Source organism: Bombus vancouverensis, chromosome 11, assembly GCF_051014615.1.
Source record: "Bombus vancouverensis nearcticus chromosome 11, iyBomVanc1_principal, whole genome shotgun sequence".
In the NCBI taxonomy this organism is placed as follows: Eukaryota; Metazoa; Arthropoda; class Insecta; order Hymenoptera; family Apidae; genus Bombus; species Bombus vancouverensis.
This window is the reverse complement of record NC_134921.1, coordinates 2,758,739-2,775,688: the sequence shown is the minus strand read 5'-3', so window position 1 is coordinate 2,775,688 and position 16,950 is coordinate 2,758,739. Positions and strand designations below refer to the sequence as shown.

At 34.4% G+C, this 16,950-nt stretch overlaps 1 protein-coding gene across 1 annotated transcript in view; it reads right to left on the bottom strand.

Moving 5' to 3' along the window:
- Positions 1-5,585: 5,585 nt before the first annotated feature.
- Positions 5,586-16,950, bottom strand: part of shn (zinc finger protein schnurri) — a 71,197-nt gene continuing 59,832 nt past the window's right edge. Inside the window, exons 7-8 of the mRNA XM_033341779.2 lie at positions 14,374-14,622; positions 5,586-12,819 (exon numbers count right to left, since the gene is read on the bottom strand). Coding sequence (XP_033197670.1) covers positions 12,685-12,819; positions 14,374-14,622 — 384 coding nt within the window. The 3' untranslated portion in view covers positions 5,586-12,684. The remainder of the gene's footprint in view (positions 12,820-14,373; positions 14,623-16,950) is intronic.

Here is a 16,950-nt window from a genome sequence, read left to right as displayed (position 1 = left end):
TCCCTCTCCCTTTCCTTCGCGAGCATGACCCGCTCGCAGAAGTGGCGAACGGCCTCGTATTCCTGTGGCCCTCTCAGCATCGTCTCTATAATCGCTGGGGGGGGGGGGTCGGTGTTCTTCCTGTGGCGTGCCGCAGGGAGTGTCGGGGCAGCTCCCACGCCGGGCAGAGCTCCAGGGTGTGCTGCGCCGTGCGCCAATTCTCTTCAGGAACTCGCCGAACACGCCGTGTCCAGTGAGCATTTGAGTCATTCTGAATGTGAGCGGGAGGCCGTGGCGGCTTTTCCATGCCTCCAAGTTTAGGAGGACCGCCTCCGCGCCCCGATGTTCACGTCCCTCGTTGATTAGCTGGAATCGCCACCAGTCGCACGTGTTCGCCTCAGCGGTTCCTATGCTATTCGGAGCCGCCTGCTCGGTCGGATCTTCTCCCGGATGCCATATTCTCCGGTGGGTGTATCTCTTTTTGAACGCTAGCGTCCGGAGCTCCCACGAGGGGGACGCGGCTAGGACAGTCGCCGACGCGTGAGACACCGTCCGGTATCCCCTAATGATTCTGAAGGCGGTTACCCTGTGTAGCCTCCTCAGAAGCAGGATGCTGCGGCGGCTCGCCATCAGGTCGTCCGTCCATACCGGGGCCCCGTACATCACTCGGGACAGAATGACGCCCTCGTAAAGTCGGCGCACCGCGTCTCCCGCCCCGCCGATGTTCGGTAGCAGGCCGCATAGGGCATTAGCGGCCACTGACACTTTCGGGATCAGGCAGTCGAAGTGTGGCTCGAACGTCCACTAACTGTCGATGACGAGACCCAGGTATTTCATTTGCGATCCCACCTGGACAGTCTCGCCTGCCATGTTTATGTATAGGCCGGGCGGTGGGGTCCCTCGCCGCTTCTTGTCGAAGAACCAGATGGCCTCTGACTACGCAGGGGAGACCCTCAGGCCCAGTCCGCGCACGGCACGGATTGCGCAGGCCGTTGCGATTTCGCCGATGCGCAGTGTCTCGTGCCAGCCACGACCCCCGACCAGGACCAGGGTGTCGTCCGCGTAGCACACCATGGCCGCGCCTGGGGGCAGCGGGCATCGCAGTACCTCATCGTACGCAATGTTCCATAGTATCGGTCCCAGCGCCGAGCCCTGCGAGACTCCGTGTTCGACAGGTCGCCTTTCCTCTCCCTCCTTGCTGCTGTAGCAAATCCACCTGTCGTCAACGTAGGCCCGGATCAGCCGGACGAGGTAGCTGGGAACCTCGAAGTGCTCCAGGGCCGTCAGTATCCTGTCCCGCGGCATGGAGTTAAACGCGTTGACGATGTCCAGGGAAACCGCCAGCGCCACGTCGTTCCGGGAAACTCTGTCCTCTGCCAGTGTCCGCACGCGTCTGACCGCGTCGATCGTCGAGCGTCCCTTCCGGAAGCCGTACTGGCTTTCGTGCCAACCTGGCACATGGCCCACTATGTGTCGCTCCAAGCGAGTGACAACTACCCTCTCCAGCAGTTTGCCGACCTCGCCTAGCAGGCATATCGGCCGGTACGCTGACGGCGAGGTTGTCGGTCGGCCCTCTTTACGGAGCAGGACCAGCCTCGCCGTCCGCCATGCCCGGGGGTAGGCTCCCTCTTTCAGGCATCTTGTGCAGAGGCGCCGAAGTCTGGGGGCCATGACTCCCATCACTTCCCCCCAGGTCCGACCCGAGATTTCGTCTGGGCCCGGTGCCACGTTGCGGGAGGCCATTCTGGCCTGGGGTTAGCCTGGATCAGGTGGCAAACGGCGGAAGCGGAGAAACTAATCCGGGCAAGAAGGATTGCCCCTAGGCTGGGTAATTGCAAGGGTCGAGCTATCTCGAAGAGGCCCCTGCAGTGTTTCAGATACTTGGAGCTGGGACACCTGAGGGTGACTTGTGGCTCAATGGTAGATCGGGGGCACCTGTGCTGCATCTAGTGTCTGCCACCGAAGCAGGTTCAGTTTACGGATCCGTACCTCGGCGAAGTAGCCATACTGGACCCGGGCACCCGTAGGATCATAGGGTTGGGAACACACCCATCCAATGCACTCGGCACCCAGACTCTGCTACATGTATTAGTTAGGCCTGCAAGGGCTTTCATTCATCTCAAGTCGAACGGGGCTTCTTTCCTAGTCCTACCGTCCCTTGAGGATGGTTCCTCTCTAAACCCCACGAGTCCAACCCAAATTGGCCGAGCTGAGGGGTTGGCTCGAGATACCAACTTTAATCATTGGTGGGACTATTGGTGTGGATGTACAGCCACGTCACTGTCGGTCAGAGATCTTGCTAACCGAACACGACAGTTCTAGATAGGACTAACGAAAGCAAGGGCCCAAGACAACGGGCATCGATAAACGCCGATGGTTCGGTCCCGGGACTTACTCCGACGATCGCACCCTTGGTTTCGGGACCGTGGGTGAGCTACTACCCAAGGTCGCGTAGAGAGAGTGTAGTATACTACCGGCGGCCTACCCTGCGGTGTACATAGGGGACTCACGTAAGCGGGACGCTTGTCCCGACGATCCTTCCTGCTTTGGGAAAAATATCTTTTCTTCTATAAAGAATTAGCATACTTGGGGCATCACATTTCGACAAATGAAGTTAAGGTCAACTCGATAACGATTGAGGTAATTAATACTTTGACATATTTTTCTGAGGAATGCCACAGTGTTTTAACTCAGTGCACCGTTGGATGTACCAATGACCACCGTGGCGTCACAGAAGAAACCGTGGCCAGTTATATGACCAACGTAACAGTCAAAGTGTTAAACGATTTCCAGTACTTAAAACCCAAAAGAATGTTAAGCTATTCCGTGACTGAGGAAGGTATTCTAGATGCTTCGAAGATTGCTAAGATTGCCAAGCCACTTACTCATCTTCTGAAGAAGAAGGTACCTTTTAACTTGGATGAGGAGGCTCAAATTGTTTTTGAAACATTGCGAGATATCATATCTCCCGAAGCTCTGCCTCAATTCTCAAATTTGTTACAGCCGTTCTTAGTGATCATCGCTACCTCAATTTCTGTCCTCATGGTCGTTCTGAACCATGGTCTCATTAGTAAAGACATACCCGCAGCATATGCATTTCGAGCCCTTAATCAGCCTAAAACCCATTATTTCACGATAAAAAAAGTAAAGCATCTCCGTCCGTATTTGTATGGTCAACGATTCACTATAGTCACTGACCATCAGCCCCATGTTTGGATACATTATGTCAACGATCCAAATGTCGAAAATTATGAGGTGGCGCACAAGATTGAAAGAATGCGGCTACTATGAATATTGTTTATAAACCCGGAAAAATCAATCCCAATGCCTACCCTTTATCTAGAGTAAAAATCAATAATACCAAATTTAAATGTAAATACCACTCCTAAATTCTTGTCATCCTCGTCCTCATCCTCTAATCTTCAAAGCATCCTTAAAAAACGATCGTTGATGGCAACGATTTATCGATTTAGATTCTGGAGGGAGCGAGGACACTTACTTAGATTGAGAGCTAACATCCGTTTTTACAATATATGGATAAATTAAAGTATGCAACGTGGAAATAGAGCTCGACTCGATTAGCAATTCCGATAAGGAATATTCCAGTATTTCACTCCCGACGAAAAAGAGTCAAATAGTAGTGGTAGGAGCTTGGGTCGTGTACACATCGTGGGTCTACCTCGACTCAGCAATCTGTTGACTAACTTTGGTGATTTCCCGGGAGTCCTCACTGTGACAGGTCAATTGGCTAATGACATTTCCGTATTGCGGTCTGGGCCGACAATCTGGGACTTGCAGCTGATTTTGAGGTCGAGAATACAGTACCGCGTTTCACAGTTGATGTTGCGATTGAGACCGATGGAAAACTTGGTTTTTCACGGAGAGAGATGTGTGTGAGGCTGTTATGCCTGAATTTTTTTCTAATCAGTGCGCGCAGACTTCACTTCAATCTCCAATGAAGTTTATTGACAGACCCGAAAAAATTAATGAGTCCTAACCACAGGTGCTACGGGTGCTAATCCTCTAAGTGCAGCCATTCGTTCAGCAACGCCTACGTTTCTATATTCGACAAGATTACCTTCACACGCTTCCGGATAACTTAGTACATTTTTTATCTTTAATATTGAAATAGCTTCTTCTGTATGCAGTAAACTGTTGAAACGAAACAAAATTTCTGTATCTCATGCAATGGAATAATTTTAGTCATACTTTGGTTTTCCCAAGCAGAAAATTTTCTGGACTTCAATTATTCATTAAATCCGTCCATACTGCTAGATCAGTTCTTTAAAATATAAATTTTTGTCTGACGTCTTTGAAACAATTAATGTACCTATGCACAAGCAAACCTTCTTACATGAACGAAAGTAAGTTAGCCTAAGCAGCAGGGTGTACAGGGATCCTGAAATCGAACGGTAGATGGGCAGCAGCTTATTTCGTACAAGTTGTAGAGAAGAAGAATATGACATTTGAAGACATAAACCATTCTGCGCGAGATTTTAAAAGAAAAATCGTAGATTAAACATTTTATCTGCCCAGTCATTAAAATCCATAACAGCATATCGAAGACAACCTCGTGGGATTTTCGAGTAGAGAGCATTAATGTTTCCTCTAATCCTTTGCCTCCGTCAATAATAAATAAGCGATACAACGTATGAACAATGGTTATACAAATTTCACACACGCACCGCGATCGTTCCGTTCGCGGTGTTTTCCACAGAGAAATCACACACACATTAAGTATTCTTGAGGTGCTACTAAATGTAGTCGAACGCTATCTGCCATGAAACACACATATTTTCCACACAAATTACTGATCACTGCATATCATAATATTCACATACATACACATGAAATAAAAAATGAAGAAACCGAAGGAAACTGCAAAAAATTGTTTGATATGATATATCTGAAAATAAAGCCAAGAAGAAAAGCAAATTACAAAGTATCTTTTCCGAAAACGATTGTTTATACTTCTGGAGGGAATCTCAAACGTCCAAATTCGAATTTTAGTATCTTGTAAAATTCTTAAAGTATTCGATGACCGAAAATAGTAACATTAACACATGTTAGACTTAATTGATAAAAATTTCCGGGCTAACCGTAAATATCAACTTAATTCTGCGTATAATGCGAGTCAAACTTGTAAAAGTTGTTTCCATAGGAAAACACCTTTCTTAATTAAGGGCAAGGATGTTACGTATTCACAATTTCAAATCATTTGGGGCAAATGCTGCATAGCGTTAATTATAAGAATAAATATAGTTACCATCTACGTGGTTGCAACGATGTAAATGCAAAATAAACTAAATTTCATTAAAATGTAAATCATTGAAACATTAATCTTTATGTAAAGGTTAAAAAGCTTTTAATAAAATAATACACACACATAGTTATTGCAAACTAAATATTTATTCCCATCCCACATCATCCATAAAACTGTACTTTTATATTTGTGACGCTACCTTAAAAAATTATATTGATATTGATCCAAAAATGTATATGTATTTCACGGTTTTTGATAAACTTTAAATGAGCTTCAATCCTTGCATTCCATTTACCAAAATTTTGTTAAATGTGTATCCATGCAGAATATGTAATATAAAACATTTTATGCAATATATGTTTTTATTTACAATAAATAAATTACATTTTTTATCAGTAGGTCAACAGAGTCACAGAATCAGGAAGAAAACTGACGGCGACACTAGCAAAATGTTGGCATTCTTACATTTCATAAAAGCTGATGTTATATGTTTGTACATATATGTATATCTTATTAAGTCTCAATGCGGTCCCATTGCATTGTGATGTTCATCAACAGAAGCTTGATCAACTGTGATTAAAATTTATTTTCGCTAATAAATTTTTTACACTTTAAGTATATCATAATTGTAGGAACTAATTACAAGAGTGTAAGATGAATATTTTCACATGAGTACAATTTAGCTAGATTATGTACTGGAAAAAAATGTTTATAAAATATCAGTTTGCCAACTGTTTGCAAGTGTTCGCAACTGTCAACACCCATTATAAAATTTCAATCATTTGTAAAAAGACATAGATTGTGTCAGAAATTCTTTAAATAAAGTGATAGATAATAAATTTTGGAAGAATTTCCTTGTAAAACACAATTTGGTCAAAAATAATCCACAAATTGTAGGTTTGATCCTGCTTGTTCTTCATTTTTCAATGTCATCATTTTTTAATACTGAGTTTGGAAGGAGCCAAGCCAACTTCTACAGGAGTTATACATATAGTAACAGTATACAGATCAAAGTATGTTATCACTTATAACACTTCTTTCTAAGGTTTTACTAAATTAAAAAGTGTTATTAAGCAGAATATTACGCAGAATCAATTTATTCCTTAGTATATAGATTAGCAAATTTTACAACTATTATTTTTAAAGAAAGGGAAACTATAATTATTATGAAAGTTTTAGCATTTATAGTAAGCTTCTTATGTAACAGTAACGTTACTTGCTTGTTAATGATACAAAAGTTGGAAGATTTTTAGAACTTTTTCATTATTAGAAGATATTAAGACCTTCCTCCAAAACGTTTTCTTGAAATTTCATTCCCTTTCGAATTTATGATAAGTAATTGCATTAATATAAAGCAATATATTACTCTGATCCTTTCACCTCGAATATATATTATTTTTCAGGAAACATAGTTTTAAGACAATAATAAGATAGCTTGTGTGCATGTTGAAACAAATCAGTTAATTTCTGTTGTAATATTCTGATATAATAACCTTAACGATATACTAGTTATAAGTGATAAATGCCTTGTGCATGTTAAAGAATATTGCATGTACTAAGTAGTTTAAAATTCTTTGTTTGTTGTATGCTATACTTCATATCCTACATTGTTTTAAAGTAACATTTGCATCAATTTTTTCACGTAATAAGTATTTAATTAAAGACGTTAGCAAACTTGAATTTCTCACATATAAAATTCATAAAAAATTTTCGTTCGCATATTAACAAAAAATAGATTTACATAAATATATATATAAATTATCTAAAAATATTTTCAAATAACGCTAGAAAAAATATGTTGTTTAACATATTTATAATGTTCTTTCCGAATAGAATACTTATCTTACATCAAATTTTTTCGTTTAGTGCAGCATATAAATGATAAAAAGTATAGATATTTATGATTCCCTAGGTCTAAATTAATAGATTTGATATGTAAGGGACTTTTTGTTGTTTAAAATACTCCATATTTTTACAAAAAACAATTATTTCGAAAATATATTGACAATAATATTTTGAAAGAACTATCTTAGTAATTACATGTGAAATAGTTTAGAGATAAATATTACATTGTATGAAATTTGGCTTCAGCTGCATTCCAAAATATGTTTTCTCCATGAAATCTTCCTTTTAATATTTTTTTATCAAATATTATTTTTAATGCAAAAGTTATTTCTTGTTTATCATATTATTTCTTCCAAAATATAAACATCGTTGGCTTGGCATTGTGGACATACATACATGCACGCTTTAGAAATTCATACATGATTTAGTCGGTTTTCATTAGAATGGATATACACCAAATGCTATATTGATCTATGCTACATTGATATTGTTTGGCGACATTTCAAATGGACCTCAATGTACATGATTGTGCGGTCATTCGTCTCCTATTGTCTCAAGCACACATAGGTACAAATTGTGATAATCGATATCTGATTATGCAGTAGGAAAGACAAGTCGTGCTTGAGTGACATGTTAATAAAAACTGGGCTCTGCATATTATGTTAATAGTTATAAGATAGAATAGCTATCGCTCTTGGAAGGTATGTTACTTTTTAAATATCTTAAGCAAAATCAGAAAATCGGTTACCCAGAGTTTAATAATGATGATCTAGCCTGCAACATTTCGTTAAATTAAATCAAACTTATTAAAATATGCATATTAATTTTACTAGCTATTAAACAGAGTTAGAAATTACACAAATCATTATCATATCAGTAATTGTTACAGTTTCAACATTCATGTATGTAGTCTTTATATTTGAATTTACTGAATTGACAATTCAAATATCTTTACTTAAGTGTATGTCTGTGTATAATTTCCTTTAAAGTTCAAATTAATCTTTTATTTTTTATCTTATGTGTTTTATTGTACTATTCAATTTATCATTTTAAACTTTAGTTCTTACGATGTTATTATAAGGTGAAAAAATTTAATTTTTGTTTATACAAAATACATGTATATTATTCACTTAACATTATATAAATATTTAACAAGAATTTGAATATATGTCTGCAACTATGAAAATTTAATAAAATCAATAAATATATTTTTGTTACAAATAATTAATGGTAATAAAAAATGATTTCAAATAAAAGCTTGGAATATAATTATGATGATAAATATGCATTTATGAGAAAATTTAAAATGTTTTACCTAACTCTGTTTTAAAGGTGCAGAATATTTATAAATTTCAGAAATAATAGAAGAATAAAAGATATCTATAAATGAAGATCGTTAAAATTATAATTTGCGGGTAATCCGAATAACCGATTCTGTTCCCAATTATAAATTTCTTACAATTACATACAGTGAAGACTATAATAGGATTTCATTATATTATACATAAATATATACAAACACATCTTCTCTTATATCAACAATAATTCTCATAATTGATCATACTAATATCATATAAATATATGTATATATATATATATATATATATATATATATATATATACATACATATATATATATATACATACATATATATATATATATATATATATATGATTCATCTATCAATAATTAGATATAATATTAATTTTTAATATTAGAATACTCTTCAATGTTGAACGCAACAGTTGCACTTTACATACAGAATCACATATCAGTCCATTGCACCTCATGCTGACACAATACTACTGTATATAAATATTATATCTTTTACTAGATAAGAACTATACTTTTACGGGTTTACTCACCATTACCAGTCGAAGGAAACTTTATAGAGATTTAAACCAGAATTTCTAACTTATGTTTTGGTTTTAAGATATAATAATTAAGAAGGATAACTTTTTAGTAATAAATTACTACTATTTTTACGAATGATGTAAATTATAATTTTCTACTTTAAAATAAATAGGAGTTTTTCAGTCTGAGTTCTTATTATTAGTGGTGTTATGTGATCCATACAAGTATACAAAATGAGCACTATATATGACGATATTCTATTTATTTGAGTTTCTTATTATAGTTAACATTTACTTTCAAACACTTATTAAACACATAATAAGGAGTGAAATATATATTATATTGTAAATTATGTCACATTAAGAATTCTGTAAAAAGTATACGAGGAAAAGAACTATAAATTGATGTTTGTCTCAGAGGTTGTAGTGTACAATCAGAATTGTATCATATTATTGTTTAGAAATATGTCATGTTTTTAGGATACGTTAGGATTAAAAAGCAAAATGAAAGCAGGAGTTTTATACACATAAAATAAATCAGAAATATTTCGTACATACATAAGTAATCTTAGAACATAAACTGAAAGAATAAATATAATATGTAAATAAAAGTGAATAAATTTTTGTTTCTATATAGATGCATGTCATTTGTTTGATACGTATCTAACACAGTTATATAGAAATATGCTAAAATAATATACTAAATTATTCAATTGATAAGTGAATATAAAGCTCAAAGAATGAAGACAAATAGACAAACAAGGTTTCATAAAATGATGAATATATATGAATATTTGAATCAATAAAAGGAAACAGTGTTAAGAGATCTCATACTATGAGATACACATTTAGCAAATTTTAAAATTGTTAATTTTTAGTTTAAATAATTCGGCTTAACTATTTTTCATTCCATAAACTTCGTAACAAATAATGAAAATAGCTTCTCGCCATATTTAAAACTATTTCAGAAGAAAAGTTTATAGAGGTTAAAATATGTTCGTAAAAAACGTAAATAAACGTAAACTATTTCAGAAGAAAAGTTTATAGAGGTTAAAATATGTTCGTAAAAAACATAAATAAACGTTTTGAATAAGAAATGTTTAATCAAAATTACGTTTAAAGTTAATTCTTCTTTCATCTGTATTGTATTATTCTGATTCGATTTTAGATGTAATCATAATATATAATATTCATGTTGTTATATAAATATTGTAAGTAATACCAAATATGTTCTTCAGTTTTTTAAAAATATGAATGACAATGAAAAAGCTGTTATGTGAACCATTATAAGAATATAAACAACACTCACTAAACATAGGTTTGCATTTCTTATTATCAATGAGTTAGAATATCCGCTTTACACTGTGATTGTATCTTCATGTATGTACCAAAATTTTAAAACAGAATTTTAATGGTTTATCCGTTATGCCATCTGAGAAAAGATTTTTCTAATCATAGAATTAAACGATATATTGAAATTATAATATTATAAATTTCTATATAAATATTTGGCACGTTATTATTTTACTTGTACTCGTCACCCATTGGGAATTTTTTATCTGCTTTATAATAAGTGCACTTATTTCAATACAAATTTAAATTATATATATACAATACTTTATCTAAATGTAGTTTTCTGACATGAAATATTACATGTAGACGTTTGTAACTATGAATATGCCAGTATATATCAATAAAAAATATAGTAATATCATAGTATGATAGTAATTCAGCCCAAATTTTTTTATAATGTTTAGTTACATAATTTTTATTTCTGAAAGAGAAAAGGAATCAAATCAATGGTGTTTAATGTTTCTTTCATTTTTGGGAATGGCATTTAGATAAACCATTATACCTTCAATAATTTTTCAGTACATTTTGTATGACACATTTGATTATAAATCTGTACAATATATTTACTGTTATATTATGTACATACACGTATGACTATGTTAAATACAGATGACTTGGTTATTTGTGTACACTTAAAAAATTATTTTTAAAAGACTAAAGCAAGATAAAATGAATAATGCTACCTGTTTAAAATGGAAATACTACATTTTAATTTAAATCTATAAAGAAAAATTGTATAGTTCTAGACACATATTTCATACAAATGTACAGAAAATTTCTTGTCCACCGAACAGCAGATATTATTTATTTTAACCTTTTTACTTATTATGACAAATAATATGAAAAGCAAACTCTAATGAGGAAAGTATATAATATTCAATTAGAAAGGATTTTCTTATTGATAGTTGACAGATAATTAAAAATACACATATTGTTACTTTAGGAAGTAGTATCGATAAAAATGTTCAAAACATAAAAAAATCACTCTTTTGATGATGTGATTGGCTACACAGCAAATTTTGTTTATTAGAGTATCAAAAATAAAAAAGTAGCATTGTTAAGTATTCAATAATTTTGCTTTCAATTTCCGAAGTCAATTAATTTTTAACGTGCATTTAACTGCTTTATATTGCAAGGTATGCGTCTATTATACAGAGTGAGACAATAGTATAACTGAAACTGAAAGAATAAGGAGTATGTTATGAAAAACAAAAGAGACACAATTGATTTTAGAAATTGCTTGAATACACAAATAATTAATCCTTCTATAGTTTCTGTTTGATATATGTGGGCATGTGCAAAAATCACGAGCTTGAATGTCTGACATTGGTAGAAAAGCAAAAAGAAGAACCCGGATTTGTACAAAAAATTCGTTATATTACCAAACTACATCATCGTGTATCTTCAGTGATCGGAAATCTTTGATTGAAATCTAAATAGAAAATTATGTCGTATAAAACAATTAATAACGAAATAGGATAATAACTAACCCCAATCTATGTCCGATGAATTCCCAAAATAAATTTTTCTGAAAACGATATCTCGAATTAGAAATTTCATAGCATGTTTTTTATTTATCTTTTCACATATAATTCCCTCTTTTATCTTTGTACTATAGTATTATCCTATTTGTACTCTGTATACTTCGACGCATTAAATAAATACACATTGAATAAATCAGAGTTTCATTATAATAGTAATTTTTTTCGATAATTTTTTGTTGTACATTACCACATTGTAGAATTTGTTTTTAATGTAATTAAATTGCTTTTTTTGGCATCTTGGAAGAAGATTGCTGCAATGTTTCATCACAATAATAAACGCTATTAGCTTGGTTAATGAAAATCTCTTGAAAAATTTCCTTCGAAAGGTGATGGTATTTTGTTATTACAGCTATATTTTATCTGTTACAGCAACGAATTCTTTGAAATTTCACCGCAGAATGTCTATAATTCGCTGCATTATTTTGGCACTACATACGTGTCTTCGATTGTTTGTCTATTGTGATTGTGATCTGTCTTGACTACGAGTTCGTCTGTAATTCATATCTGAGTATTCTCTTTCTCTCTACACTTGTGTATGTTCAAGCCCCTATCCCCTTGGGTATTTGTACTAGAATCTGATTTGATATTATGTTCAACGAAGCAATGTAACTCGTTCTTATAATTCGTTCATAGTAAACACTGTGCAAACTTGGCACTTATATAATTGTATATCTTCGTCCGGCTTTGTATCCTCTATGGAAAACGTAGGTTAATTCTGGCTTTCTTCCGCGCTATCCTCGTGCTTCTGTCGATTAAACTAAGAATTCCCAAGGTGGACACCGGACTTTGGATTTTCGTTTGCAATTGGCACATGATACGATCGATACATATTCGCGGTTGTCACTTTCACGCATGCTGTAGAATAGGCTCACCCTCATCGGACGAAGTTTCACCACCGCTGATCACTTGACTTGGAATTGTTTCAGACTCCCATTGACCTATTTTTGTAGGATCTTTTTCACAAAGTCTTTGAGCCAGCATCTGTTAAAACAGAGTAGTGTCAATTTTAGAGATAACTAACTAGCTGTTGCTCGCGACTTTGTTCTCGTAGAACCCGGGCAATTGATATTCTTTTTATTTATTTTTTGATATTCTAATGCCTTTACATAAGCTATATTTTTAGTTTTATTAAAACTAAAAAGGTTAATTGTATTAATTCTAGAAACTTTCAAATCTGGGCAAACTGACATATAATTGCTCGTGAGCAAAAGCTTTCTTGCCCTAAATCTATACCCGCATACCTACATTAATATTACAAAAAGTGCAAAAATATTTATTTGGCTTGAGGCAGAGGTGTTTCGGGACAATTGTGACTATCTTTTACGTGTTTTATTTACGAGACGAAGCTAAGGGCCAATTCTGATTCCGTAATGAAATCTGTTAGAAAGCAACTCCTACTTTTAAATATTCGCGGCCGCCAGAGAAGAGAGCGCGCGGTCGAGCAATCGATATAATTCGATCTCAATGGCATGTTCGGTGCGACGCAAAGCGATTTCATAGCATCGCATCCTGTCAACCCACCAAGCAAACTGTGCGATTCCAGATTCAATGGCGTTTGTCATAGGACGAAATCGAATAACGGTGCGGTGCAAATCAACCTTAATCCGGCATATTTATTCATTTAGTAATTTAAGGACACTAACATTATGTTACAAAAAAAAGAAACGAAAGTACAATAACTGATTAAGAGTTAAAGATTGTAACGCTGATCGTCTGAATTTATAGAAAGGAACAGAACAGAGATCTACTCGATCGGTGGAAATACATATTCATATATTTACATAGTTGCATATTCTGGTGACGGAATCGCCAAATTTAAGATCACTCGTGAAGAAGTGGACGAGGAAGATCAGAGTATTGCATAAGGAACGTGAACAAGCATCGAAATTAATAAGTTGAACTAACGAAGGACTATAAACGAGGTTATTGATGACTTTACGTAAAAGAAGAATGTTAGCATATTCATCATTATATAGAGTACGGGGTCGTAGTTGTGGCGACGACTGTGAATTGGACAAGTGCGCATGATGCAAAGCGCAGGAATTTGCGCAGTGTTGTATTTATGCTCACTACTCGGTTCCCCGAGGAGTACGCATAATAAAATGTAGCCTGTGTCCATCCGGTGAAAATGTACTTTCCAACGGTTAAAGAATTGTGCAAATCGGTTGAACAGTTTCTGAGATATCTCGAATGCACACAAAGAGACCCTCTCTCTTTATAATATTAATGTAGATAATTATTTCAAGTTATTGCATGTTTAGATGAAATGAAATTAATCAAAGTCTTTTATCGTTTATTTTGTCTATATACTCTAACGCATTCCACATTTTCCTAATATATTTTTTACATTAAACATTTCTCTTTTATTTGAATTCAAATTTGCTATCTATATGTACAATAAGGATAATTTCATAATTATACTATGAGAGTATTTTTTAGCGAAATGCAAATTTTTATAAATTTTTTACTGCATTAAATAAAATATTACGTATAAATATGAAATTTTGGAGAACTTTTTAACGTATCTGAACTTACCTGAAGACTAGAAAGACTATTATCACAGTCGGTAGTATCAATATCATTCAAATTGACACCAGATCTTTCCATCTCAGCGTACGTTCCAAAGGGCAATTTTCCTAAACATTCTAATTTCATAATGTGCATTTTGCTACGCAAATGCTTCGCCAAGTGACCATGTATTCTGAATGCTATTTTGCAGTCTGTACATTTAAATGGCCTTGGATTGCTGGTGGTCGCTGCTCCGAACGTGGAAGTCATACTAACCTGTAATCAAACAAATTCGAAAATTCAGTTCACGTCTAGAATATCGAAAAATATGCATGCATATCGCATTTAAACACGAGATTTGATGAACTCTAGAATTAGGAAAATTTCATTCTATCTTCTATCCTAACCAAACTCCGATAAATTCAGTTCACTTTGATCGTATACAACTTTTTTGCTTCTATTAGTTTAATCATCTTTAAACATTACCGTAAAATTTCGTTTCTTTCAGTCATATTCCATTGCTATGATAATACAACAATTAACTTTGTTCGATTAAAATATTGGATACATTATGGAAATGTAAATAATGAATAACGAATCATACTATATTACCATTCAGTCGAACGATCGAAGTCAATATAAGGTACGCTCCTGAAGTTAATATCGAATTATAAGGGAATAATTTTTAAATTTGTCTGGAAATTTAACTGAATAAAAAATATATAAATAAAACGCGTTCTTATTTATATCACATGATCACGTCAATTCATTTTAGAAAAACGGGTGCGACATACAGATGAAGTTCTATGCGCACGATATATTTCAATATAAATGTCGATGCCTCAAATTTCTAGTAATAGAATAATGAAAGAGGAGAAAAGTAAAAACAATCATAATCGGCACATCCGGGATTCTAATGTTAGTGGCTGTCAGAAGTTTGTATGGTTTTCCAAGCATGATAATTTTAAGAATAAACATCTAGGAACAATAATTATTTTAATTTAAATGTATTTACTCTGAATGAGGTAAAACTGTGCTTATTTATAATGCAAGTTCAGTCTGGGCACGTAATTTTCCTCTAGCGAAAGCTATACCGCGTCTAACGCAGTTAGTCGTATATGTTTGTTTCACGACTCACAACTTAACTTGAAATCAAACCAAATTCAGAAAATCTAAAAAGTTTATAACGTAGTCGGAAATAACATCATGACGGAAGATTCGGAACAAAAAATGATTCAAGATATTTATATAAATTAATAATGAAATAAATAGTAAGAATAATAAAGATTATTAATTTATATTTTAATTTCTCTTTAGTATAGTGATTAGTTTAGTATAGTAAATATATACAATTTAGTATAGTAAATAGGAATATAATAATTTATCAGAAAATGGATTAGTATGATTTGTTGTTAGGAAAACAACAGTTTTATGTGATCAAAATTATTAATGTTGAATACTTGTAGGATGAAAAGTGAAATGACAATTGCAATCATATATAAAGAATATTTCAAAAACGTATAAAAATAGTTGAAAATTGTTTTTATAAAAGCGTTTCGAATCACGCTAACTTATGATTTGCTATGCGTCGAAAATACGTCATATAATGTGTCTTTGAATACGTCCTAAAAAATGTTATTATATTATAAATAGAAAGATATGCATTTGAAAAAAAACACCTTAAAATTTCCTTCATTATTGCAGAAAAACTCCGTAGGAACCTCTGTAGAAACCATTTTTGTATAGCTTTATTGATTTACTAAATATTTAATCATTCTGATTGTAAGTTAACTCACTTATTGTACGTTGCACGTGCATATGCACGTATCTTCACAGAGAACAGTAAATAATTCGCCCCTTAACCGCAAGATTTTATTCGTCTTTAATTTAATAAAATAAATTTACTTCGTCATGAGTAGATTTGTAAACGATTTGTAAATCAGTCCAATGTAGTACACTTGTAAGTTCAATTCATTACAACACGAAAAAATATAACGAATAAATAGAAACTTTATATTTATTTCAAGCTACGTTGCTGTACGAGGATTGTTTAAGGAAAGTATTCAACCATTCTGAATATGTATATCTCGAGAGCAGATTGAGTGAGTTTGATGTAACTAAACAACCATCTGAAACGAATGTCACTATGTATATGTGAACAGCCATTCTTAGCGAGGCCACTCAATATTCAATTGATAATGTTACATCGCTGAGTGAGTTTATGTTTTGTGTGTCTGTTGCTACATTTACAATGACTAAGCGAGTAAGTTTTACCTTTCAAATGTCAGTTTCAACAAACAAAAGTTTGCACAAATGATAAAACACTATATCATCTACTTACGTCTGTTAATCCTTCTATGTCCCAGATTTGGCACTGTGTCATTTATAATCAACAGTCGAAAATTGTAAAACTTACTCGCTTAAATGCGAGGATCACAAAAATATGAACTCACTGAATAGCGTAACGTACATTGCCAATTGGATAACTATAGAAGAATTTACATATACACTGGATGATTTGTTTCAAATAGTCGTTAAGTTATATCAGTTTCATTCGGTTTCGAAATATTTAAAACGGCTGGATGTTTTTGAAATAATTCTTGC